This window comes from Chamaea fasciata, unplaced genomic scaffold (assembly GCF_029207755.1).
Source record: "Chamaea fasciata isolate MVZ Bird 193981 ecotype frontalis unplaced genomic scaffold, bChaFas1.0.hap1 SCAF_3, whole genome shotgun sequence".
NCBI lineage: Eukaryota > Metazoa > Chordata > Aves > Passeriformes > Sylviidae > Chamaea > Chamaea fasciata.
This window is the reverse complement of record NW_027094088.1, coordinates 65,568,789-65,596,740: the sequence shown is the minus strand read 5'-3', so window position 1 is coordinate 65,596,740 and position 27,952 is coordinate 65,568,789. Positions and strand designations below refer to the sequence as shown.

General features: G+C 37.5%; 1 protein-coding gene across 1 annotated transcript in view; it reads left to right on the top strand.

Annotated features, from left to right (window-relative positions):
- Positions 1 to 27,430, top strand: part of RFX6 (regulatory factor X6) — a 32,946-nt gene extending 5,516 nt beyond the window's left edge. The window contains exons 5-19 of the mRNA XM_066180505.1: positions 4,798 to 4,875; positions 7,432 to 7,459; positions 10,710 to 10,817; positions 13,112 to 13,189; positions 13,283 to 13,396; positions 15,438 to 15,487; positions 15,897 to 16,056; positions 17,499 to 17,643; positions 18,883 to 18,992; positions 21,321 to 21,438; positions 22,522 to 22,644; positions 23,993 to 24,196; positions 24,716 to 25,225; positions 26,192 to 26,410; positions 27,264 to 27,430. Coding sequence (XP_066036602.1) covers positions 4,798 to 4,875; positions 7,432 to 7,459; positions 10,710 to 10,817; positions 13,112 to 13,189; positions 13,283 to 13,396; positions 15,438 to 15,487; positions 15,897 to 16,056; positions 17,499 to 17,643; positions 18,883 to 18,992; positions 21,321 to 21,438; positions 22,522 to 22,644; positions 23,993 to 24,196; positions 24,716 to 25,225; positions 26,192 to 26,410; positions 27,264 to 27,430 — 2,212 coding nt within the window. The remainder of the gene's footprint in view (positions 1 to 4,797; positions 4,876 to 7,431; positions 7,460 to 10,709; positions 10,818 to 13,111; positions 13,190 to 13,282; positions 13,397 to 15,437; positions 15,488 to 15,896; positions 16,057 to 17,498; positions 17,644 to 18,882; positions 18,993 to 21,320; positions 21,439 to 22,521; positions 22,645 to 23,992; positions 24,197 to 24,715; positions 25,226 to 26,191; positions 26,411 to 27,263) is intronic.
- The last annotated feature ends 522 nt before the right edge of the window (positions 27,431 to 27,952 follow it).

The following is a 27,952-nucleotide window of genomic DNA, read 5'->3' as shown; positions in this document are numbered from 1 at the left end:
ATTAAGCAATATTATAATAGAAATTACTTGTGCCCAACACTTCTTTGGCAGATTCTATATCCTTACTGACCTTGTTGATATTATGTGCCATATTTTCATATGGATTAACTGTTCTTGAACAATTTTTTCAAAGGAATGAGGCATCATCAGGTTTTGTTTGAACATCTGGCACTTGTTTCTCTGTGTTTTTTTTAATCAGTTTTCCTCAGAGGCTTTTCCTCTGCAATTCTCACTTCTGCTAAGATGCATTTGCCTTGATCTTGCTGTGCTAAAAAGGACCTCACAAAAGGCACAAATGACAATATTACCAGTTCAGAGACCAAATACAGCAGCAAGTAGTCATAGAGAAGTGTCAGTATAAATCATAGAATCATAGAAGCATAGAATGATAGAGTGGTTGGGGTTGGAAGGGACCTTAAAGGTCATCTAGTTTCTACCCCTATGCCACAGGCAGAGACACTTTCAACTAGGCCAGGTTGTTCAAAGCCCCATCCAATCCAGCCTTGTACACTTCCAGGGATGAGAGATCCACAGCTGCTCTGAGTGACATGTACCAGTGCCTCAACACCCCCACTGTAAAGAATTCTTTCCTAATATCTAATCCAAATCTACCCTTTTTCAGTTTAATGATCTCTGATAATCAATTTTTCTATCTCTGGTGTTGTGGGCCATGTCCCCCCTCAGAACTACAGACTCACTGAGGAGTAAATCAATTTCTGATTTCGCCAGGTAGCAGTTAGTCACACAAATGTTATTTGCAGAAGTATTTCCATTAAATTAATGATAAAGTTAAGGGACTGTTCATCAGTTTCAATAAATTACTAGTTACTCTCTTTTTATGTTAGCATGGACTCTAAATGTTATAAGCTGTTTCTGAGTTACTGGGACTAGTAGGAGAGTTCTTACTAGCAATTAAGTCATATTTACAAAGCACAGTAGTGTAGAGACACTGTATTATTTTTACTGCTGCTATCTTTATTACCATTGCTAGTAGGCTCAGTATTAGTACTCGTTGTTCCTGGCAGAGATGTTTTATATAGCAGTATTGCTCCAGAGCTCTGATCATTGTCCAGGACTCTATTAGAGTCAGATGCTTAATGCAAAAGCATAAAAAGGAAGAAGACAATTCTTCTCCAGTGGAACAATTGTTCTTAAATTTAGAGACAAGTTAATGCCCTGGGAAAAAAAAAGTGCCTTCCTGGAAACTGCAAGCACGCACAGTGATCTATTGGTAGAGCCTGGCTGTGATCAGAAGAAAGCAAAGAAAGGAATTTTCTTTTTCCACCATCTGTTTTTCTCCCACTCTGGAACAAGCTCTTTTTGACATCCTCATGAGCGTGAATTGGACTTGAGGAAAAGCTCCTGCACTAACATATGGAATACAGTTGCTGTTGTAAGGTGTGAGATAGACAAATGTTAGTTTCTCCTCTGTTCCCAAACAGCATTTGTCATCTCTAGTTCAGGGCAAAGGACAAACTTAAAACTGAGTCTGATGATTCCTAGAATTCAAGTCGGAATCTCTCTTTCTCCATGTTTACATCCAGCAACCCGTTTGTGCAAAAGTGTCGATGCTAAAACTCATGTAAACATTTGGCCAAGAAGGTCCAACACACTGGACACAATTTTGTTAACAAAATACATTAATCTCTCATGCCCATGCTAATCACTCGACAAAGCTGAAAGTAAGGGAAATTTTCTATTTTCACTCTGCTGAGTGAAAGAAGATGCAACACCATAAATACTGCAAACTGCTCTCTTAGATTAGTTTTTATGAGCAACTTTTCTCTGTTCTGAATCCACCTTTTTGCACTGGTAATTTTGAACATGCATTTTAAAACTCAGCTGTAACTTTCATAGTACACAAATCACCTGAAGCAGCTCCTTGGGAAAACGTACAAACTGCTCAGTCCATACACATAGAAGACTGTTTGAGCTCAAGTTACAATTTAATTTCTTTGTAGACTTTGATCAATGATGAATCTTAGCTTTTATCCATCATGTCTGAAAACTATTATCTTATTTATTAGGAGTGATTTAGTGGGTTAATAAAACTGATATGGCAGCTGGACCTGTGATAAGAAGTTATTGCAAGTCCCTGAACAGCTTAAGCCTATCATTTCCTTATCAGCTATCATTTGTGTCAGTGTATGCTAAAATCAGAGCTGCAGGTTGTGTAGGAACATATGTTACAACAAACCACTGAAATTAAAAGAGAAAAGTAATTCAGCTTGTTTTCTAAAATGTTTGTTTCAAAAATCGAGAGTAAATTCCTTCTAGTAACTGATTACGCTTTGTTAATTACACAGTAGAAATAATAAATAGCAAAATACAAATACACTGTACATACAAATAAAAATATGCACATAAAGAGACAGAAGGAAGACATTTGGAGATGTAGGTTAAAGATGTCAATGTGTCTGTTATGGGTATACTACTCTAAACAGGGGGCCCAAAATAAGCTATTCAACTAATGGCTTGTGAGAGAATAATAATCTTCATACCCTATTACTCAATGGAGTATGCCAGATAGAGGTTGAAAAGTAAAATTATCTTATTTTTAATAGTTTCTGTGTTGTGAATGGAAAGTTGTATTTTTTAGCAGTAAAAATTCAACTACACCTTACTGAAGAAAACCAGAATGATACCTGCTAGGCCTTTAATACAACAGAATATATACTGAAAATATCTATTCTCTTCATTACAAGATGTCTCAGTGATAAATTCTGATATCCTGGGACATTCCAGCAGGAGAAAGTATATTGCCTACCACTGGATGCTTAAGACTCTAAATCATACAACAATTCCTGTTCCTAGCCCAAATGTATTGATACTGAATTTCATGTAGAATAATCTAGATATTGAATCATAACTTTGTAAAGAAGTAATGCTTTTCCTTGCCTCTGGCCCACTCCTACCTTAACTGGAGGGAATGCCAAATTTATGGTGAAAGTGTGAAAGTTATTATTTTAGAATTTAAAAAATAGCATGTGATTGAAGCTGGGAGATTTGAACTTTTGGAATGAGATGTGGGCAACTGCTTGCTTACATGGCCAATGACAAATGGGCAGATAACATTGTTAAAGAAGCAATCACCACTCTATTCTGTTTTTCATTCTGTTCAATGGACACCCTTTGCAATGTGAAGACTAAGTGAATGCTGTTATTTCAAAGAATCCATACGTGTATATCTTCCATACCTCTTGTGTCACAGTAAGGAAAGAGGGGAGACACTTTTGACTTTCCTAGGGGTTGACAGGTGCCTCAGTGTGATCTAGCATTGTTAAGTAGACTCACCAGTTTCAGAAAAGCAGTAAAAGCGATGGTGCCACTTTCTGTTGTGTTTCTTGGCTGTAAAATTCTGAATGCACACAACAGGCTGCCCAGAAACAGAAAAACAATTTCAGCTGAGATTGTCAAAGCTACCTAGGCTAGGCAAATATATCATCCTAATGAACATTTTCTTAGGGATAATTTGTTTCTAATGCCTTTAACCAGCTTTGTAAATATAAAGCACGTGAGGATTTTGTTCTTACCTGTGACAGTTCCATACAAGAACAAACAAAATATTGTGATTTTTTCTTTTTAATCGTCATCACCAGGAACAGCAGAGATGAGATGAGATGAGATGAGATGAGATGAGATGAGATGAGATGAGATTAACTCTTTTGTTAATGTGCTCTATGGACTATTCTCTGGAGGTTTGTGTCTTAAGAATGCATTTCTTCAAGCTTTTGGGGAATTTCAGTGGAACTGGTGCAATGTGTTGCAAACTGATATTTTGAAGCAGCTCAGTTAAACCAGCTGCCATGGTACCTTCAAGCTAGTTTTAGTAAAAAGCAAATTAACCTTTCTATTCCATCCATAACATTCTTAGGTAAATTTGGTTTAACACAATCAGTTTTTAAATCTATTGAGTGGAATTTATAAGACAGGGCCTATCAACTTTGATAGATGAACTCAGGCAAACTTTGCTATGACTGGTATGGAAAGAGCTGCCCCCAGCTTGCTCTCCTGCCCTTCTCTCAGAGGTCACTTATTTTGTAGCAAAATCAGTGGAAAGCAGTAAGTAGCTACTGCACAGCCAGTTTTCTTAGCACCAACCTAACCTTTTTTTGCATCTTTGGTGTCTTTGGTTAAGGTGTTGGGTGTGAGCGCTGCAAAGCCTGAGCAATAGGCATGTTTCCATTTTCAATCTCTATTTGGGAGCAGTAATCTCCAGGAGAGCAACAAGGGAGACAAATGTGCATGAGAAGTGCCTAAATGGCTTAATAATTTAGAGTTAGTCAGCCTACAACCTGACAGAAGAATGAATGAACGACATACTACCATTATTGGTCATAGGACACTGGACACTAAGTTACAAGGTGCACTGGCAAACTATTTTCAACTGAGAAAGGCTCTGAGGGACTGTCTAAATGTAACGATGGCAAGTGAGATAAAATGAACCAAATAGATCACACTCAGTACCCTTTCAAACAAATGAAATAAAGAGAGACAGAAGGCATATTAGGGAAAAGAGATGTAACATGTTTCTGGATTTTCTGTTCTAGCTATATTCTTCTAGTAAGAGAGAAAGTATTTTAATTTTAACCCTTGATTTTTGGATCAAATCATGACAATACTCTTTTCTATGAGACTAGATTCTGTTCTGTGTCAGTGAAAGGAATTATTAGACCCTGTTTAGAAAAGTTTTCAGAAAGCATCTAAAATCAGTCTGGTAGCTTGCTTTACTTTCAGTTTGGCAGCTTGGTTTACTTGACATGTCATTCATAAATGCTCCTCTTTTTTTCCCTGCAGGTATCACTATTATGGAATTGGCATTAAAGAAAGCAGTGCATATTATCACTCGGTGTATTCTGGAAAGGGCTTAACCAGGTAAAATAACTTCTGAGACTCAATCAGTGAAGTTATAACTATAACCTTCCTTTAGGAAGATATATGTAGGACTTGAATTTTTGTTTCTACCAGAACTAGAATTGCTGGTTATCTCAGTGTTTAAAAGGTTGATTTCTATATTTTGCTGGTATCTTCCAGTTTGACCCCACCACAGTCAGTGTAGAGCTGCCAACTTTTAACAGCAGAACGTTTGTTCAACTTTCTATGAGGGAGCAAAATCCCATTTCCAGAACACTTGTCTAATTTTGTTTGCCTGTGTGTCACCCTGTGAGTTCTTTCCCCAGGACAGCTTTCCATTATGAAACGTTGGGAGAATGGTGTGAAGCTGGCACCTGTGGGGCAGGAGGGAGGGGTCAGTGTAGATTAATATTTACAGGTTCTTTGACTGGCTAATATCAGTTTAAACCTAACCCAGGAAGCTCTAATTATATTTATTTAAGGGACAGCTAGCGGGATCAATACGTTACGATAGCTGCCTGTTGGTTTGCCAAAGATTAATAGTTGGTAAAACAAATGTCTCTGTTCACATACGGCTTGAATGATGGCTTTCATTGTCTGTGGCAGTGTACCTGGATAAGTGGGACTCTGAGAAAGGAAAGGAATAAATGAGTTTATAATCACACATAGAAAATTCAACTGGTGGCAGATTTAGGTTATATCCAAAGAGACCTTTTCCAAACAAGAAGACAAGTGTAAAAATTGAGGGTAATGCTGGCAATGATGCTTAAAAAGGGAGGGTTCTCTCCACAGCAATACTTAGTGTGTAATAGATTAGTAGAATATTCTGTTTCTTTGTCTGGTATGTATCCAGAGGTGTGCAGGTGTTGCTGGTACACAGTGTATTTTTCATTCATAATACAGAATTATCTTGAACAAATTGTTCATTTTGTTGACTAAAAGACAGTTATTTTCATTTAAAGGAATACAATAACTCTTACTCCTCAGCTTTATATCAGGCAGGCACAATCTGGTAGCAATGAGTGCAAAGAAAGTAGAGGTTCTGCAAAATTCCCCAAGGCTGTATTTCTGGAAGTATACACTCACATAAAGATGGCGCAATTACTCTCTAAGATTTTCAGGACTGCTCACTAGATTCACTAATTAGGAACCTTTTCTTTGTGTTAGGACCTGTGCTGTTCTGTACGAGATGTTGGATTTTCAAGGTCCAGCAGTTCAACTGCCTCCCTGTCTGAATTAAAGCAGAAGCTCAGACACTCATTTTGCACAGTCTGGCCCATCACAGTAGCTGGATTTTTCTGTGTGAAGAGAGTGATGCAGTAGCCTGGGGTTAAAAACAAGTTTCTGGATAATGAAAGAATCAGGCAGTGTAGGGATTCAAAACTCTGAATACCTGGTTGCATACAATGATCCGTAAATCTGCCCTTTATGTCTCTTTCTAGTTGTTGAGGCTCTGGGACAGCAGTGCTAGCAGATGCTGCCTCACATTTTTTGCTGTACATGCAGTGTACATTTTGCTGAACTTGTGGAAATCCAGAGTTCAAAACAAATACATCTAGCCTTGAAATTAATTAGATCCACATTGTAATCAGCTGAGTGATGCCTTCATTTATACTTAACTGTCAACACGCAAGGGAACTGTCTAGGTAACATATGCTGGATTGTCATGTGGTGGGAACTGTCAGGCACCGGTGCCAGGCCTGGGCAGGAGGAATTCCACAACTGCTCAGCCTCTGGATTTCTGAGAGCATCTCAGAGAGCAGGAAACAGCCAGAGAGCATCTCAACAGCAGGAAACAATGATATTGCCACTAATAATTACGAGACTTCATATTGCCCACAGTATCTTATCAGTTGGCAGCTAGTGGTACAGGAAATAACAATAATCAAACAACATTTATCATTATACTGATCCATTAGAATCGCTAATATTACACATTCTCTACTTTAGTAGTTATAATTTAAAATGTTCTTTCTGGTTTCTGCACTGAAGGGTTGTCTGATAGTCCAATGACTTCATTGGGAATCTCCCAATTGGACTCTTAATAGAACATTCGCTATACTGCAACACATTTTTGCCAGTTAAGGAATCTTTTATCTCAGAAATGTATTTCATTGCATCAAAATAGTACTGTAGTGAAAAAGAATGGGAAATCATTATGATTTCCTAATTTTTCCAAGAAATGTCAGCTGTATTAATAACTATTTTTATAAGTAGTTTCCTTATAAAGACATTATGGACTTGCACCTATGCTACCCTTTTGCTCTTTGTGAAGTGGCAAAGATTCAAACAAAAATGTGAAACTGGATTTTGTATTTTAGTGTTTAGTCAGTGGTCTTAATATTCATGTTTTATCAGACATCAGTGGGTTTCCTGGGTATTTCCTGGGTACTGGGTTATCCCCAGCTATTTGAAAGTCAGTGGAAGAAGTTAAGAAAAAAGACCATTAAAAAACCCATAAAAACCTGTAATTACATTAGAAAAAATGTGATGATTTTTCTAATAGATCATACATATATATAATCTCTACAAATGTTCTGCCTATGAAGAAATAATTAAATGTGTTTACTTTCAAAGGTTCTCTGGAAGCAAGCTAAAGAATGAGGTAAGTGCTATAATCTGTTTCCTTTTACTTCTGTTACAAAACAAATATTATGTGACCCATGGTTTCCTTCACATTTATTTCTTTGAAAATTACAACATTATTTTTCATTAAATATTCGACCGCATAACCTTTTTTAACAAAGCTGAGTATTTGCTAATCGAAATATTCAAAGAAAAATAAGATTGGAAAACACCTTTTTGGGTTCCAATTGCAAACCAGTTACCCATAACCATATTTAAGCAAGGGATCAAGCTTTGGCTTTATTTTTTTTTTTTTTTTAACATGTTATTTTTGGAGGAGGGTTTTTTCAGAATCTCATATGTCTGACTGGAAGCTGAAAAGAATTTTTTTAAATGAACTGAAATTTGTGCCTCCTAGTCAGTATTGCCTTTCTCTATTTTTTGCTCTTCATGACATTTTGTTGTTGTGTGTTTTTGCTGCTTTTGCTTGCTGGATGGGACAAACAGCAGCTTTGAGTAACTTCTTATCAGCCTTATAGCCTTCCACTGTACTTGTTCTGATTTGAATATCTTCAGAGTAAAATAAATCATAAAGTCTTATAAACGGTATGTTTCCAATTACTATTGGAAATATCTCTTCTGATGAACCCTAGAACTGCATCTGGTTTGTTGTTTTTTTTCTCTCCAGCCCCCCCCAAGTCTACATTTTCACTCCGGTATACTATGGTATAATATGGTATAGTCACTGTCATTCTCATCGTATTTATAGTAGAAAATTATGGATTATTGTGCATTAAAGGTTAAGGGTTGCTCACAGTACTTTTATTTGGTACTGAGTTCAACTGCTATGCAATACCCTGCATCCATATTATTAAACTCCTGAACCTGCAAAGGGACATAGGGACATCTCTGCCACATTGCCACGAAGAAATGTCTCTGATGTGCAGTACGTGTTGAAATATGACTGGAGGTGTTTGGGGTACTGCTAATTGGCATGGGCCAAAAGAATGCCAGAGGCCATTCTGAGTAATACTGTTCCAGTGTTGCCTGGGAATGTTTCCTGACACCATTTAATTTACTAGACTAAATATACCTTCTGTGATCAACTGATGCACAGCAAGCCTTTCCCCTTTTTCATTTCCAGATAAGCTACTCCTAGCTGATAGCAGACATTTTTATTGGTCCCTGAGAGTGTAGTTTTGCTCTATTGATTTTTGTCCCCCTTATTACCATTATCTCAAAGTCATCCATGTCTTTCTACATGACCTCTTGGTCTTCCTCTACTGATGATTTCATTAGCTCATGTCAACCAATTTAATCTATGAAATGTTCAGTCAGACCAGCCCCAAGTCTGATCTTTTGGAATTTTCACTTCAATCCCTTTTCAACCCAGTAATTTCCTTGTCAACACGACTTGTTAGCATTTCAGTTAGAGTCAGTTTCTTAAATATTTTTACATTCTTTTACTAATCCCCACTCTCACCAGCATAACTGATCATTTCCCGTGGTGACACCATGTCAAGTATTTTAGTGAGGTTCAGATAGATTAGATCTGTTACATTTTCCCTGTTCAGATAATTGGCTATCTTATCAAAAAAAGATAGTGCTATGCCATGGGATATCCCCAACATATTCCTGAGCACTACTGAAGCATTCATTCGTTCAGAGTTTTGGGATGGAATATATCTGGTTCCTTTGGCATAACTGGATGTGTATTTTGTTCCATCTCTGATGTGGCATTCCCAGTCTGCCTTGCAATTGACAACCCCACAAATCTCTCTTGTTTTTGACCCAAAGTTGCTTTGCCCTCCCAGGAAAAATGTTCACAGATAAGCCAGATAAGAGAAAGGGTGCATCATTGTGACTTCTTGATTGTCTGGTTAAGTGTTGTCTGAAATTATTCAGTCAGGTCTTAAGAGAAAAAAGTCTTGCATGGTCAAAACTGAATTATAATAATTTCAGTGTACTGAAATTTTGGCATTATATTTTCATTAGTGTGAAGAGGTAATAGATACATCCTTTCTCATTTGCTTGAAATTGCAAAAAGCACTTCGGTATTCCAAAAAGATTTACAACGATTGCATAAGGTGTAATTCTCAGCAGGAACATAAAGACATTGAAAAGATGTTAAAGCACTGATTGTCTAAATATACTGAGTAAATGGCATTTGAATGAACACTTATTGAGTGCCAGGGACACTGTTTACTTCTGGTATGTTTTATCACATTTTCTAGTATTCTCTCTGTAGGGGGAGATATCAGCAAATTCTTTTATCTAAACCAGTTAGTGCACCATTAGAGTCTGCATGGTTAATTAGGCAGATAATATTACTGTCATTATCTTAATGTTAAATGGCCATTAGAAACAGATGGCATTAAATTGAAAGGGCAAGTGGCAGCAGGTTAAAATATTAAGCCTAGAACTGAGGCACAGTCATATAAGTCCATTAGCAAGGTAAAAAACATTGCAGATTATCTTCTTAAACCTCCCACTACCATCACTGCCATTTTTAAATGAACAAATCCCTTTTAATCAGAGCTTTTAATATATTTCATGGGTAATTGCATAATAAAATCATTAGGATTACTCCTGTTAAAAAAAATACCCTCCGTATACTGATAGGCAATTATAACAGTACAAAAGTATTGACAGAAAAAAATACTAATGTTTCTAAATTTCTACGATTTCTTTTACTTAGAACTTTATATGTGTTTGAATAGTAGATAGCACAGGCAAAATTAGTTTATATGATGTATGCTTTTCGTTTTTTGCTGCCTGTTCTGTCACACATATCACTCTGTAAAATAGGGCTATATTTATGTTGAATAAGTCAGTTACAGCTATGGTTTTCTGAATTCAGTAACTGAGAGAATTTCACTTGAAACTGGCCTTCAATTAGAGTCAACATTTACAGAAAAAGGCTAGTTTGCACACTTTTACACTATATGTTGCACTATATACCTACCATTCCCACTTTAGTGAAATTCACCTGTAGGCAAAGGGGTAGGAAAAGGTCACTTCTAGTTCCATTCAAGTTTCACCTTAATCATAGCGTTTGAGACCTTAAGAGTGTTCGGCAGAGTTTAGATATAGACACATATTTTAAAACCTTCCTGAGCTGGGGTCCAGATCTGAATCGACATCAATATTTTTGAAGGATTATCTGAATGCAAGTATTGCGGAACCTTGAGGGACTCGTGAAATAATGTACAAGTTTAGCATGAATGTTTGATCTCAGATGTAACACTATTAGCTGTTTCAATGTTCCTGTTTGTTCCCTTCCATTTCAGGGTGGTTTTACTCGTAAATATTCTCTGAGTTCCAAAACTGGAACACTCCTCCCAGAGTTTCCAAGTGCTCAACACCTTTTGCTTCAAGGGTGCATTTCTAAAGACAAGGTAAAAAGTGAGCTCCTTCTCTTCTGTCTTAGAGATCAAAAATTTGCCACAGAATGTTTCTTCATATCTTAGCCTTTGAGGTATTGACATGAAAGAGACAGAAATATCCATAATCAAACAGAGGTGACTGATTTATAGAGGGGGCAAACCTTTACTAACACCGATTAACCGGCTTTCCAATGGAAAGGTGGTTGAATTATTTACCTATTAACTGACCCAGTATTTTACAAACTGATGGTATGTAAGACGGGGAGAGCAAAACAAACAAATAACTGAGAGCTGTATTCTTTACAAATGCCTTTGGATTTAAGGTAAATTTTGTTCTGATTAGAACAGAACAAGTAATTCACAATAAATAGATGAATTTTACTCTCATTAATTGTTTGAAAAGCGACTGAAAATCTGAACATGTTTGGATTATTTTAAAATTACTTAAATCATTCCTCAGACCAGTACTGGGTGTTACTTATCCTAAGGATAACTCTTCAGTTGGAAGTATCTCTCATGTTTCATATCTTTGACTCTTTGCCTGTGTTGTTTCTTGCCGCCTTACAAGCTGCTACATTGTACTAGAAATCCTTTGACAGACATTTTAAACTTTTCTATTTAGTCTTCAGTGTGGGTGATAATGGTGACTGGTTTGAGACGTTGTTTTAAAAACTTTTGTTTTGCGAGCCCCTCCTCCTAAGCTTGTTCTGAGAAAGTAGTGAAGCCTAGGATTCCTGTAGGGACAAGCTAAACAAAAGGAGCCATCTTAGCTGGAAATCTTACCATTCCTAAAGAAAGTCCAAGAACTGCTATACTCAGCAGTGTGCACCACCTGCTGCTATAGTCTCCATCAGCAAAGTGACATCTCTCATATGGACAGCATGCTCATTAAATTTAAATCTGACAAATATTTGAGGTTCCTTGAAGACTCAACACAGCAGTATAAACAAACATTTTTACTGCTCCAATAGTGGAGAAAAACTCGCAATTCATTCTCTCTTCACTTTTTGGCTCAGCAGCATTGTGCATGACTGTCTGGGGACAGACTTACCGAGTTATGAGAAGATTGTGGAAAAGATGAATTTCTGTGTCTCCTATATTCTCTTTCCTTGCTGCTCTTTCCTTGTTTCCTGTTCTCTTATTTCCTGTTTTCTTTTCATACTGCCTTTTCCCTACTTCAGCTTATCTGACCGAAGGTTATTGAAACTAACATATTTAGGTACTCTGTTGAAGACAGCCCATACACGAAGTTTGACTTCTGCATTAAACTCTTAAGGAGTTGCTTGCAACTCAGATGTCTGGAGAGTCCATAAATACAGCAGTCTGCACCAAAATAGATGGGTAATTACTGCATTTAATGTTTCTGGAGAAAACTTACCCAACCTTTATACTTCCATCAACTGCTTTCAAAAACAGTTTGTTAAAATCTTCTTGAGTCTCACACTTACCTATTGCTTTTCAAAGATACGTAGTTAGAGAAGCAGCTCTGAAAGTCAGAAAAGTCTGTTTTCAAAGAAACCTGCAACCTCAACCTATAGCAATAAGATGGCACCAGGTTCATTCAAAATCTGACAGTGTTTTGCTGAAGTTCATAGGCTGTGATAAACCTTCTGGGATGCAGGACCATAAGAATGGTTTGCATTGTTCCTTCCTTAAAATACTTTGCATATTTCTTGTCTTGTAATTTGCTACAATTTTTTAAATTTACTTCCTTTTTTTTTTTTTTCTTTTTAAATAAGGGAACACTCCATTCAGATAAAGTAGCTTGATTAGATGAAAGGGAGTTCTGCTTTTAAAAGTTCAGTTCGTGTGAGGCAGTGATTAAACTTTGACCAAATGACTGGCAGCTATTTTCTCATTTGTCCAACTAGATGATGTTTCAGAACACTCATAGACGCCTATAGTAGCCTAATGATTAACTTGCACTGCTCTTGGGGATTAATCTTAGCTTCAGGAAGGTGAATTTACTTTACCATCTGACTGACTAATCTAGCTATTGCCTTACTTTATTATCCACATTTTCACAGTGTATAAAGGTTCAGATGATACATGTCTGACCACAGCATCAGTGCTTGACTTAAAGAATGACTTAAATAATGCTTGAATAATAATGACATAAAGCTGTTGATAAAACTAGAGATGAGTGACACCCTCATCACTTCTGGATATACAGGCTGCCTATTTGTAAATATGCATTGCAATACAGTTTATATTATATTAGCTATACAAAGCAGAAACTTAGATCACCGTAGCAGGAAAGGAAAGACTTAAGAAACTCTCTTTAATATTTCTTTCTTCCAAAACAGGTAGATACTCTTATCATGATGTACAAAACACACTGTCAGTGTGTCCTTGACAATGCAATTAATGGGAACTTTGAAGAGGTAAGGTTGTTTGAACACACACACTTGGTACATATGCCTGGGAAGGCAAGAAAGCATGATTTATGTCTATGAATCTGGTTCCTATTTCTTTAGATCCAGCATTTCCTGTTACATTTTTGGCAAGGAATGCCTGACCATCTTCTTCCCCTGCTTGAAAATCCCATCATCATTGACATTTTCTGTGTCTGTGACTCAATACTGTATAAGGTAAGTTAAGCATTTAACTACATGAATAATCTCACCCACAGTACTGCTTCTGCATCTGTAAAAAGATAGAATGACAGGATGCCATCACTGCTTTCTGCTGTAAATCAGCAAGGAAATAACGGAAATCAAGAAACAAAATAGGCACCTATAAGAGCTGAACTCCAGTCTCAGCTCAGCTGAACACCTGATGTGTGACCACAGGCAGCACGCTAACAGTGAAACCCTGACCTGCTTGCTTGAATGTAGCTGAAAGAAATGCTCATGTGCTCACTGACAAGGCTGACTAAGGTAATCCTGGATGAAAACTGAAGCCTTGTTTTCACTGAAAAGATTATTGTAATTTCTACCAGAAAAGAGAGTCTGTGGCACACCGGAAAGATGATTCCACATGCCAGTCTGCTGCTCACAGGTTATGTCAGGCCATGGTTTCATGTTACCAAACTGGAATAATGCTGGGTTAAGACATTCTTGCCCCTCCTGCTGGATGCCTTTCATTTCTTTTCCCGTGCTGCTAGATGTACCCACAAAAGTACTACACTCTAAACTGGTCCGGGTTTAAAAAAAAAAAAAATTAAGGAATACTTATTTTGTGGAGTTTTTGTACCTTATGAATTCTTTGATCTAACTCATGGCATAACCACATAAATATTTGAAACTAGGTGACCCTTAGGAGTGTTGCAAGGTCAGGAATAAGTTACAGGATGCTGGGGAAAAAACAAAATAATGCCACCAAATTTTCCTGATTTTTTCATTTGGAAAGTCAGATCAGATGATTATTTAGTAGATGCAAAGTACTTTTAAGTTGCTCTGATATAGTACATGCCATAGAAATAGAAAAAGATTCTCATATAAGTGACTCTCTAACAAATTTCACATCACATATTGATAAGAAGAAATCACTTTTGGTTTAATAGTAAACACCAACCAGTCAGAGAAAAAGACTTGAAGCTTTTTAGCTCTGATGCCTAATCGTAATCTGTCTTTTTTTACTGTAGAAAAACATGGGGGGGAAATTCAGAAAAGATGAAAGTATGTATTTCTTAGAAGCATATAAAGCTGTGAAGTAAGAAGTGCTTTATTTAGCATAGTAAAGCAAAGGTAATTAGCATCAAGAATCAAATTACTACCCAGGAGATGGGTCATTTACTTGTAAAGATTATAATGTACCTTGAGTTTATGAGGTTTTTCCTGCTCTAAATGTGTTGTCTCAATAGATTCAATATTAACTTTATTTATGATAGGTTTAATGTGACAGAAGAAGAAATACTAGAGGAGCATTGAATTATAAATGAAATAACATTGAATTTCTCAAAAGTTCATAAATTTGCTGTTGTGCCTCTTTGTCTCTCACTATTTCTTATCTGTAATCATGTTAGATATTTTTGACATCACAGCTGACAGAAGGAAGAAGGAATTGCATTGGTTTGTTATAGAACTATTTACATTAACAGACAAAGGAGATTTCTGGAACATTTTTTAACAACTTTGTCCTCCACAGTAACATTCCCTAGGGGGCATGCCAGATGGCACAGTTTTTTGCCAAAACTGTTCCACACCACACTTAGCTACAGGGAACTCTATGGGTATACTCTGAGTGCCTGTGGTGCCATGTCCAGTTTGGTAGAGGGAAGAGTCAACAGCATTCAAGGACCTGGGAGATGCTTGACTATCTGCTTTACAGAGACTTGGTGATGCTAGAAAAGACAAAGTGTTTATGCTTCTCGCTTCTACTGATTTCCCTACTCTAAGACATGGGGGATAGCATGTCTTGTTTGTTTTCCTCCTCATTTTACTTCTATGAAGATACACAATAAGATAGACAATGGGTGCTATCTAAGTATATAAATGTCTCATATGTTCCTGTCTAATAGTGATTGGAAAAATCCAGGCATGTAACTACCTGGACAGTAAGTTGAATGGCATTATTCTGTGTAAATTTTCTGTACTTATCACTTTGCAATCTAAGTAGACAAGACAGACATGAATGAATGAATAAATGGCCAGTGGAAGCATCATGTCATTTTCTGTTAACTTTTTGAAGGTTCTTACAGATGTACTCATCCCTGCAACAATGCAAGAAATGCCAGAAAGGTAGGTATTTGAAAATAACCTTCTGATTTTTAGGTATATTCCAGATAAATACCATTAATTCTGTATTCTAGAAAAATTTCCTTGCAGTATTTGTGCTCATTTTTAGAACAGTAGACTATGTATGACAAAATAGTGTCAGCTCTGAGGGCAGCTACAGAACAGCCTTAAAATATTAAATAGCATTTTAGTGTCCCAGGCACTAATTTTTCCCAGAGGAGGTATGTATCTATATGTAGTCAGTGTATAGATCAATGATTGGTCATTTCCTGTTTCTTTTGGTAACACCTGAGGAGGAATTTCCAGCTATGTTAAGAAGTCTGTTAGCCATAGATTGAAAACAAATTATTTAAACTGATGCCAGACAATTTTTATTGGTGATTCACTAAACGACTTTTTGTTCCCCTTATAGTTTACTGGCAGATATAAGAAGTTTTGCAAAAAACTGGGAACAGTGGGTTGCTTCCTCTTTGGAAAATCTACCAGAAAGCCTGATAGATAAGAAATTGCCTATTGCACGAAGATTTGTTTCCTCCCTGAAACGACAGACATCATTCCTACACCTAGCACAGGTAAACAGAATAAGATTATACATTCAGAAATGTGTCAGTTGTATTCAGTGTACCTTTCTGGCTTTGAGATACGATGCATTATTTTTTCAAGGTTGACCTTCAGCCATGGAAGACTTAAATCTTGTCGTTTTAACCATGAAATTAGAAAGTGACCATAAATAGACCTGACTAGAGCTTCAAACTTTTGTACCAGAAAAGAGAGCAAAGACCATGGTTATAATGAGCTGCCATCACAGGAACGTTTTTTTCAATGAAGCGATCCGTGGAATATATGTGTATTTTGTTTAGTACCAAATTGGAAAATACCAGATGATCCTTCCTGCCTAGCAAAGATTCACTGCCTTGACCATGTTGTTCTATTTCTATTTGAGTTTTGAGTGAAAAGGAAAAATGGGAGGGACAGATAGTTGGGAGACTCCAAGGCTGTGTTGATACAATACTGGTATCTGCAATTAGGAGTCACCTCCATGTGATTGTTTTGCAGATTATCCAAAAGGATACAATGCCTTTCAAAGAACTTCCTTTCATGCTAGCATCTTGAATTTACAGTTGGTGTCCATGAATAACTGTAAACACTCCACAGATTCATCTTGACTTAGTTTTCTCTTTCATAAATACAAAAGCAGCATATGGGTGATCTTGTGAAGATAATCTGATAGGAAGGCACATTAGAAGAGCATCAGGAGTCTAATGAAAGGGAAATTATCTCATCTGATCTGTGATAAACCCAGCCATGACAATAAAATTAAACATAATAAGATTCTTCTCTGAGCAGTTTTTTGGGTGATCCTCCACCCTTTGGGTGGGCCTGTACTGGTTTTGACTGGGATAGAGTTAATTTTGTTCATCATAATATGGCTCTGTGTTTTGGATTTGTACTGGAAACTGTTGATAAGTCAGGGCTATATTAGTTACTGCTGAGCGGTGTTTACACACAGCCAAGGTATGTGTCTGCTTCTTACACCACCCTGCCAGCAAGTAAGTTGGAGGTGCACAAAAATTTGGCAGGGGACATAGGTGGGACAGCTGGCCCCAGCTGATCACAAGGATATTCCATACCACAGATCAACAATAAAACTAGAGGGAAGTTTGGCAGGGGACCACTGCTCAGGGATCTGGCTGGGCATAGGTCAGTTGGTGGTGAACAATGGTTGTCATTTGCATCACTGGTCTTTGTCAGACTGTATTTTTCTCTGTTGTTTTTTGGTGTTTCTTTTAAACTTTTAAATTATTGTTGTTGTTTTTATTTCTATTATTTCTTTAAAAAATTAATTAACTGTTTTTAACCTAACCAACTCTTCTTAACCTAGTTTTACTCTTTTAATTCTCTCCCCCATCCCTTGGCAGGGTAGGAAGTGAGTGAGTGGCTGTGTGGAGCTTAGCTGCCAGCTGTAGCAAAAGCACAATAGGGTCTCAACATTTAACCTAGCTTTCTCTTGCAGATTGCTCGGCCTGCTCTTTTTGATCAGCATGTGGTGAATTCCATGGTGTCGGATATTGAAAAAGTTGATTTGAATAGTATTGGTTCTCAGGCCCTCCTTGCAGTTTCAGGGAGCACAGACTCTGATGGGGAAGTCTACAGTGAATGTAAGTCCATGGTGATATATATGTACCATTAAAAGTCATTCATTCTTTCATTCCATGCCACACCAGTCTACTTGGACTGACTGAGACAGGGCACTCATAGACTCTGCATTCTCTGGGCTAGTTTACCATAGACTTCAGTAGGTTAAGAAAACCAACTGGTCGCCCTAGCATGTCCTACAAGAATAGATGCTTGTGCTGCAAAGTCATCCCAGCTAGATGACTTTAAATGGTTGCTGAAAAATTCATTTACCTGTCAATTGCAAACCTCTTTTGAAACTTGGTCCTAATTATATGGGGATATTGCACAGATCAGTTTTTGGAAGATTTGTCCAAAATTCCATTTCATTATGGCTTAATGTAATAGATCTTTGAACTAGTTCACTTTTATTTTAATTAATCACATATTCTTCTGAAAGTTGAGCTTTAAAAATATATGTAAGTTTCTATGTTGTGTAGCAGCTATTTTCATACACAGAATAGAGCGAAGTATAAATTTTGTGGTCATTAATTTTCATATACATGGTTGAAAAATAGATATAGCTGTTTTCTGTATTAAAGAGAACTTTGTCATAGGAGTCATGTTGATCGGAGTTTCAAGAGCTGAAAGGAATAGCAGTGTGTTGTCCTGTAAATATTATTAATTTGATAATGAAAGTTTGTTCTCTTTAATGATTCACAATCCTATTCACATTTTCATTTGAGTTGCCCCTTTCCTACTTTTTTGGTGTAGTTATTTTTTATTTTATTTTTTGTCTTCTTTCACACTGGTTAAAAAAGAAAAGAAGAGAAATAACTGGTCATTCAGGCACTTTTTTGAAAATGGGAATTGAGGAAATTGACTTTATATCCTTTTGTGAGAAACTTATAAAATATGAATAAAACATAAGACACTGCAAATCTGCCACAGTACAGAGAAACCTTTACTAGTAAATGTAGTATTAGAAAGGTTTTCAAGATTGAATCTACAAAGGAATGGAAAATAAAATATTATTCTTTTGTTTTTATTTTCTTATGAAACTTCATCGTCTTACAACATGTCATTGTAATGCTTAAGTGATTAAAATCCATGTGTGTGATGGATGTGTGTGTGCTTGCTTTGCTGGGGAATTACTTACTTCTTCACTGCTCTAATTCTTTGATTTTCCTTTCCATGCTACAATATTGTCATATGGCTGGTGAGTGGCTTTTTCTCATGTTCAGAGTAGAGTGCAATGATATGTTCTCCTTTTTACATGGTAGATGACTCTATTACAGTGTTCCAAGAACTGAAGGACCTTCTAAAGAAGAATGCCACTGTGGAATCATTTATTGAATGGTTGGATACTGTGGTTGAGCAAAGGGTTATCAAGGTACCTTTCAAATGTTCTGCCTGACTCCAGACCAAATCCTACTCCGCTTACTCCTTTTGCAGTCCCACTGATTTTCCACAAGGAATTTTCATCTCTGCTCCTATCTCCTTACTGTGACAGGGAAGTTTGTCATTTGGTGTCAAATATTCCAGTGATATTAGTTCAAATTAATCATGCTGAGTGGTCTTATGTGTGTGACAAAGTAAGAAGTATTGTAGCTAAAACAGTAAAGTCAGCACTTTGACAAACTGTACATGACAGAAACCCTCCCACCTTATGTGTGCCTTCACAATCGTGGGGGGATTGCTCTGAGTAAGGTGAGCAGAAGTTGTTTCTTTGAGAAGCAATTCTCTCCCATGGCATTTGGGTGGTACTGTGTGTGGTGTAAGTTACTGCAGCAGGGGATTCAGAGGTAGCCAGCCTCCTGAAGGATTTCTACCTTTCAGGATGGAAGATACAGTTTTGTAGCTTTCTAAGGTGCTTAACACAGTAATAGATGGTTTTGATGATTTTGATGATTTTGATGTGACCACCTCCAATTACCAAGATGCATTTTCATCACAAGCATTTTATATGCACGTAGCTATATGGGGATTTATGAACTGCAGCTCAGAACAAAATAAAGGATTTTGACTTATAGCTAAGTAAAAGATATTTACCCAATTTGTGACTCTAGTGACTGCAAACTAGTAAAATAAGATGTTGCATATTGTTGGCTAATAGCTGAACACTGGTCTTCTCATCAGACTCTTTTTGTCTGAAAATGCAATATCTTATTCATCATTTTATGTAGAACGTTGATATGAATGGATGCAAAAGCATGTTAGCATCAACTGGATGGCAGTAGAGAGACTGCCACTTACAGGAAAACCATTAGCATGCCCTTTTTCCTTTCTTCACCTGCTTTCCCAAGGTTCAATGGAGGCAGTGATAGTTTGTTTCTTTTTAAGGTACTGTGAGTTTCCTAACAATTGCTGACATGTGAGCAGCACAGGGAGGAGCTTTGGATCCTCAGGGCAGCAAAGCCAAAGCAAGTCCTGACATACATAGAAATCTTCCTAGGCAAAAAAATCCCATTGAAACTGAGTATTGTCAATTTATTTTAGACTGGATTGATTATGGTCTCAATTTCATTCGACAATTTCAGAAGACAATTCCTGATAAACAAGTCAGGCAGAAAAGGTGAAGCAATTTTCCATTTAGCATCTACCATGTGATACCATATTATTAAAGGTAACAGTTATAGTTCCTAGCATTGTTTTCCTGTACTTAAGAGAAGAAGTACCAACAAGTTTTGATATGAAGCTAGGTCGACTTGAGCAGAAGCTAATAATTTACAGAACATGTAATCCTTCCACTGCTGTCTGCCTTCTGTTCATGCTAAAGTGTGGCTACTGTCAAACTTCCACAACAGCTTCTTTCTGCTTGCTGTTTGAGAAAGTAACAGGGCATGTGTTACCACAAAAACAAATCCCTGCCAGAGCAAAGTGACTGTATGAAATTAACAGTATTAAAAGCATCACTTTGATCATCATGATAGTAACATGCTATGCTGTAAGAGAAATTCTGACCAATATTATGCAGATTAAATTAAAGAACAAAGACTAATTTCTATTCCCTGTTTTTATGGAATAACAGTGCCAGAGGGTGGGACCTACCTTCCTTCCTTCCTTCCTTCCTTCCTTCCTTCCTTCCTTCCTTCCTTCCTTCCTTCCTTCCTTCCTTCCTTCCTTCCTTCCTTCCTTCCTTCCTTCCTTCCTTCCTTCCTTCCTTCCTTCCTTCCTTCCTTCCTTCCTTCCTTCCTTCCTTCCTTCCTTCCTTCCTTCCTTCCTTCCTTCCTTCCTTCCTTCCTTCCTTCCTTCCTTCCTTCCTTCCTTCCTTCCTTCCTTCCTTCCTTCCTTCCTTCCTTCCTTCCTTCCTTCCTTCCTTCCTTCCTTCCTTCCTTCCTTCCTTCCTTCCTTCCTTCCTTCCTTCCTTCCTTCCTTCCTTCCTTCCTCCCTCACTTGTATAGTTATAGAACAGCTTGGCACCTTTAATAGTAGAATATGGAGTAATTTATGTACCGTCAGGGCCCAAGCAGTAAGCAGTTTGCTTCATCCAGCATTGATAGACAACATTCTATGATTGCACTGGAAAGAAGGAAGGCTGTTCTGTTTTACCAAGTTAGGTCACACAGCAGGGAGATAGTTTGAATCAGGCAGCTCGATTCACTCTGCCACATCAACCTGAGTCAAGGACTCCTTGAATTCTCAAGGATATTCAGTTCTTCTCCCCTGTAGGCAGAAAGCAAGTGAGCATACTTAACAGTATTTTACTGTTCTCTTTCAGGCAAGCAAGCAAAATGGGAGGTCTTTAAAGAAGAGAGCTCAGGACTTCCTTCTGAAATGGAGCTTTTTTGGTGCTCGAGTGATGCATAACCTAACTCTAAACAACGCATCAAGTTTTGGTATCTGAGTTTTATAAAAACACTCATATTTTGTACATATATGTTAAGCACTTACCAGCTTTCAACCATTTCCTGTGCTGAGGAGCCCATCCTAATCTAAAAATTCTTTGATCAAAACCACAAATACTGTGTGCTCTATTTTTCAAACTAGTATTTCACAGTAAATGCTAGCAATATTTTGCTGGTGACCTGTGTCACAGGTTTGTTTCTAAAAGGTGTATTTCTTTTGAATTGCTGTTTTGATACTGCTTTGACATTTAAGTGCTAGAAGCTTTGTTTGTTTTAATATGACAATGACTGCATATCTCAATATAAGAGGCAAATGATTTAAATTATTGCTTTTAGCTGTGGAGCAGTTTGGTAAAAAAATACCATTGTATATAAGTTCTTGTGCACGGTGTATTTTAATAAAAGCAAAAGGAATTTGACAGTCACCACACAATTCTGGAATCAGCAGATGATCAATTTAACAGTGTTTGTGGAATTTAAAAATTAAGGCTCACACATGCATCTTTAGGAAGGTTTGCATTTTTGGCAACACTCAGAGAGAACGTTATATAAGAGAGAAGATGGCAGGACAAGTGAAACAAACTCTAGTATGTTATTTCATATGTTTATATATAGGTACATTGTTATCTAAAATTCAGAGGGTATTTGAATTTACTGTAGGGACACATACATTTTTTAATGTGATATATCCTTGAAATAAGGTCAAACACTTTACCAGTTATTGTCTGGTTATTTAGCACAAGGCAAACAGAAATAGAGCAGAGGCATTCTAGCAGACTTCAGCCTTATCTAGTTCCACTGTGTGCTCTCCTCAAGTATAAAGCATGTCTCACTTTCATCAGTATTTTTCTTTGATGTAATTAGTGGTCAAATAGCCTACAGGACAGTAAACAATTGAGCTAGGTGGGCCAGTGCAAAGAGAGATTAGAGCTAGAAGTTAGGCACTATTCCTTGTTGGTCTTGCCAGGTCATTTAAAGTCCACAATTATTTATTTGTTTCACTGGCTTCTTGTGGAGTGGTGAGAGATGGTCACAAAGATAACTCAGCTACTCTCTCTCTTTCTTCTCCAAAAGGTTCTTTTCATTTGATCCGCATGTTACTAGATGAGTACATCCTGCTTGCCATGGAGACACAGTTCAACAATGACAAAGAACAAGAACTCCAGAATCTACTGGACAAATACATGAAGAATTTAGGTAACTATAGCTTGGTTCTTTTGCATGTACTCCAGTAATTTTTGAAATTGTTGTATTTGTTTAAGCAGAAGCAAGTTTACTGTGTTCTCCTGAAGGTGTGGTTATGTGCAACATTGTCAAATTCACCTGAAAAGTTTGTGACCATTCACTCAGCAATTCATTCCCACCTTCTTGCCACAGTTCACTTCATAACATTTTGTTGGAATGTCAGTACTAAGGATCACTGAAATTATCTTGGGTGCAGCAAAGACTTATAGGTACATCTGAAGGGCCATGAACTGAAGTGTGAAAAGAGGTATAAGTGGCAGAAAGGGCAGGAATTCCTAATCCAGTTTTTCCTCAAAGCTTAAATATGTAATTACAACTCAAACTAGGAATCTATTAAATGTTACCAAAGTGCAAATATCCCTTCAACGTTGGAACACAAGTTTGGAGCTCTATTATATATATGTGTTATATATATATGTATATGTGTGTACATATACATACATACACACACATACATATATATGTGTGTGTGTATATATATGTGTGTGTGTGTATGTGGCTGAAGTATTACTATATGGAAGAGAAATAAAATTATTTGAAAACAGTATCCTTAACATTTTCCATCCACCAGGCTTCCTCAAAGATAGACTGTTTGAAATTATATGTTCCAGGTCCTTTGCTATAAAAAGAATGAAGATTGATTAGGATCAAGTTCTGGCCCAAGTAAATCCTTAAAAATCCAGTGAAACTTCAGAAACTTGCAGATTTTTTTTTTTTTTTATTAGCATTAGCACTGACAGTCAATCCTTAACTTTTTGGTTGTTTTACTCTAAATCTGCACTTTGCTGCAAGAAATGTACATAGAAGTTGTCTGACAATAGATGCTGCACTTCTTTCAATTGAGCCTCCAGAGGAAAAACTTGGCCTGTGTGACAGTTGCCTTATCCTCGTGTGTTTAAGTGAAGTACTTGAAACCATAAGGTAAAATCATGGTTTCCTCTGAAGAACAGCAAAAGTGTCTTCATCAGCAGTCTGCAAAAAGCTGAAGAACTCTTGAGTATAACAAATTCTTTTCTCTAGGTATCAATATGAAAAGAGAATTCAAACATTCTAAAGTAGCTATTGTTAATTTTTTAGGATGAAATGTCAATCCTGATTCACTCTTAATGCACTTTACTTGACCTCATTGTTGACATTTACTTCAAGGGAGTGAATCTGATTCATACCTTTACTATGATGGCTTCAGTAAGGGGCTGATACTGTGTGATGTAGATCTGTGGTCAGGGAAAGTGATAGAAAAAGAATTTATGTGCAGTGGGGATACATAACAGCCAACAAGGGTTTTCATTTACCCTTCCAGATGCAAGCAAAGCCACCTTCACTGCATCGCCAAGCTCTTGCTTCCTAGCAAATCGCAACAAAGCCACTCCTCTGCCCAGTGACACTTCAGTCAAAAACGAGTGCCCAGGAGAGCAAACCTACTTGTCAGCTGGCCAGCCCAGCAGTGCACCTTCTGATCTGAACCCCTTCACCACAGGAGATGGGGAGAGTATGCAGCTGACAGGTGTGTATCAACTCTTCCAGCTTCTCCTTCCCTAATTTGCCTGTTAGTCTTTCAGTTCGTGGTAACATGTTGCTGTAGGAGGAGCAATGACCACATGCATTTATGAAGACCTCTAGTAAGCATTTCATGAGCTCACCTTCTGTGGTGATTTACAGAAGTCAGCAATTGTAATTACCCTGCCAGTAATAGTTCCTCTTGGAAAAATGGTAAAACTATCTTAGAACTCTTTGGCTTGGTGAGGTTCTTGTGAGGAGACAATGAACAGTAAACCTGGAGCACATAAGGATTGTAATTGTTGGAAATTCCCACTGAATATGGGACCTCGAAGCTGGAGAATAAAAGGGGGAAGCTTTATAGCCAGAAGCCATGAAATAAAAGCTGTGAATTATAAAGGTGGGGGGCAGTGCATATCTTTTGTGAAGGTTTCAAATGGTAATCTGCACTTAATTAGAGGGTTTGTGTCTTAACAGCAGTACAGAGGTATGGACACTAATCATGGTTAATGTTTATTTATTCCAGATCAAATGGAGTTGTCTGAAAGCACTGGTCACCTCATGACTCCACCCATTTCACCAGCCATGGTCAGCAGAGGAAGTGTTATCAACCAAGGGCCAATGGCTGTGAGACCTCCCAGTGTAGGTCCCATGTTATCGACACATTCACAGTGCTCTTCCTACTCAGAACCGCTTTATCAGACTTTGTCACAGACTAATCAGAATTACTATGGAAACAATTCCAATTACCAGGCTATGTTCAGGACACAGGCCCATTCCACTTCAGGAGTTTATGACCACAGAGCAGAGCCCAGCCGATTCAATGCCTTGAGCGAACAGCAGTTCTCCAGAGACTACTTCAGCAACAGTTGTGCTGTGTCTCCCTACAATGCCAGATCCCCGTCCAGCTATGGTCCCTCCAGCATGTCTCAGGACACACACAATATGCAGTTTCTGAATACTGGGAGTTTCAATTTCTTGAACAACTCAGTGTCTACATGTCCAGGAGCAGCTTATCCTGCTAATGCTTCCAACGGTATTAATACGTATTTTCTTCTTCCTTGTGTTTCTCTTTCATTACTGGAATTATATGCTTTTCCTCTGTGGAAGATGTATTTCAGCTTTTATTTGTACATTCCTGTTTTCCACTTCTCTGATAACACACAGAGATTGTAAAGCATCTTAATAAGCTACTTAAGGGTTTATTTTCCTCTGATGAATCCTCAGTTGACCTCAAATGCATCTGCTGCCCTACGCTAATCTTCCTTTGGTATCATCACCATATCTTGTACAAAGGAAGCAAAACCAGGATGACCTCATGGTTTAACAATCTCTTGAAAAGCCCCAAAACATTTGCTATGAAACAGAGCAGATACAAGATAGCTTACCTCTGGGATCAGCATAATGGACCATTCTAGTCACAGGGTGAAAAGAAGTATAAAAATGTACATCAGCAATAGTTTGGGACTTTGTCCTTCTCATTTTTCATACTTCAGATGAAAAATCACTGCCTCAGAGGTATAGTCAGCAAAACACTTCCCTCTTCTGGAGGAAAGACACAATGGAAATTTATATGGATTTGTCTATGCAGTTAGTACCCTGCAAATTACCCTGCAGATTTTCTTTCCATGTATGCTTTCCTTGGTTGTAAGCTTCAGAAGGAAGCACTGAACAGTGGATAGGACTCCCCATGGTGTCTCTTAAGGTCACTAATTGCAGGCTGTGTTTGATTCTGAACTTAAAAGGAAAGAGTCATTTTCTGTACTGAAGGCATGACTGAACCCTTACCATCTTTTGGTTTCCTTGTTACCACTTCTCTTTTGGGTCAGTCCTTACATATTACTGCTTTCCTAGGCTGTGTGTGTGCATAAATAATCTTATGGTAGAGAGCTTCATCCAATAGCAAGCACTGTTTTTCCAAGGTTATCACAGGCTCATACACTACCCAGTGGTTTCATTCTTCTTTTTTTTTTTTTCTTTTTTTTTTTAAATCTTCAATTAGGATATTATGGAAACAGCATAAATTATTCAGAATCTCACAGACTTGGAACAATGGTGGACCAGCATGTTTCTGTAATCAGCAGTGTCAGCAGCATTCGGCCACTGCCATCCTATAGTGATATACATGATCCACTGAATATCTTGGATGACAGCAGGAGAAAACAAACGGGCTCATACTACACAGAGTCGTCACCTTCAATTGTCTGCAGGACCCCTATGCGTAAGTATAGCCAACAACTGAGGAGCAGCTATGAATGTTTTAGCATCCTAGCAAATGCTGAGTATTAAATTGTAGCTCACATACATGATATATGAAATGCAACACAGAGATGAAACAGCTCAGTACTTAGGCTGTATCATAACGTGTTTTTTCTTAAAACTGAGCTTAATAAATTTGCTTCCATACAAGGTGGTCTATGATCCATTGTCCATGAGGCCTGAGTTGCATAAAAATATGCATTAGGAAGCATATATGTACGTATATGTACATAATACATATGTATATGTATTAAGTAAACTAATAATGGACTGGGCTTTTATATATATAGCATATATAAATGTAAATGTAAATATGTAAATGTACATAATACATATGTATATATATTAAGTAAACTAATAATAGACTGGACTTTTTGAGGGTCTCTTGGAGATCCTCACTGTCAAAAAGATCAAATGAATCCTGGGTCAGGGGTGTCCTGTGCTCTGGTCCCCCATCTTATGATTCAACAACTGTGCATATTAGGCAAAGCTCTCACTGACAGTCAATTCTAGGCAGAAATACTCAGTCCTGAAGGGTTTGTTTTGGTATATGCCTTGAACAAATAGCAACTGAGTTTGATCGCACATTCCAAAAAGAGCTGCATGGAAGATATAAACAAAGGCACTTTATTTCTACACAAGATTACATCTTCCTACTGCTTACCTGTTAATCCTGAACAGAAGATCAGACATTTCTGTCCTTTAGATGATGTGCCTCGTAGATAGGAGTTTCCATCAAACAAAACTGGATTGTGATTTCCGTTAAATTCAGTAAATTGAAAACTTGCAATGACGGTAACCTTTTTTCCCCACAGCTTCAAACTTGCAAACCACATCTTCTTCACAGTGTATGTATGGAGCATCTGGTCAGTTCCCTTCCCAGGAACATCTGGAGGTCCATGCCCCACCAAGCAGAGATATGGTGCCATCTTTACCACCAATCAACACTGTCTTCATGGGAGCAGCTGCTGGAGGAACCTAACTGGCAGAGACATATCTGTGCCCTAAGCTTACTTTCCAACCCCAGACATAGAGGCTATGATGATAATCCTCTTCCAAGTTGGTGGAAGATAAAAGTATTACATATAGGTATTAAAGGGGCCATTTTAGCAATGTTATCAGCCCTCCACACACAAAAAGTAGCAATATTTAGATTGGGTCCTGCTTGTGAATCTCTCAGGATTGTTCTCACCATTACAGCTTTTCAGTCAGAAATTCTAGGTAATCAGAAAGAGCCAGTGATTCTTGCACGCAAGAATGAGTTGTAAAGACATTATTACATCTATTCCTAATTTATTTAAAATGCTATTTTAGCCTTTCACTTATATCTTGTTTTTTATATATATAAAATGTTTATTTAATGTCCGTGTTGCTCATTATTTATTAGGACCACAGAGTAACTGTTTACTTTCTCATATTTGACAGATTGTCAAATGTATGTATCCTACCTCCTATGGAAATGTTTACAAGGTCAGTTTTTACTGTTTTAAATGAAACTAAGCCA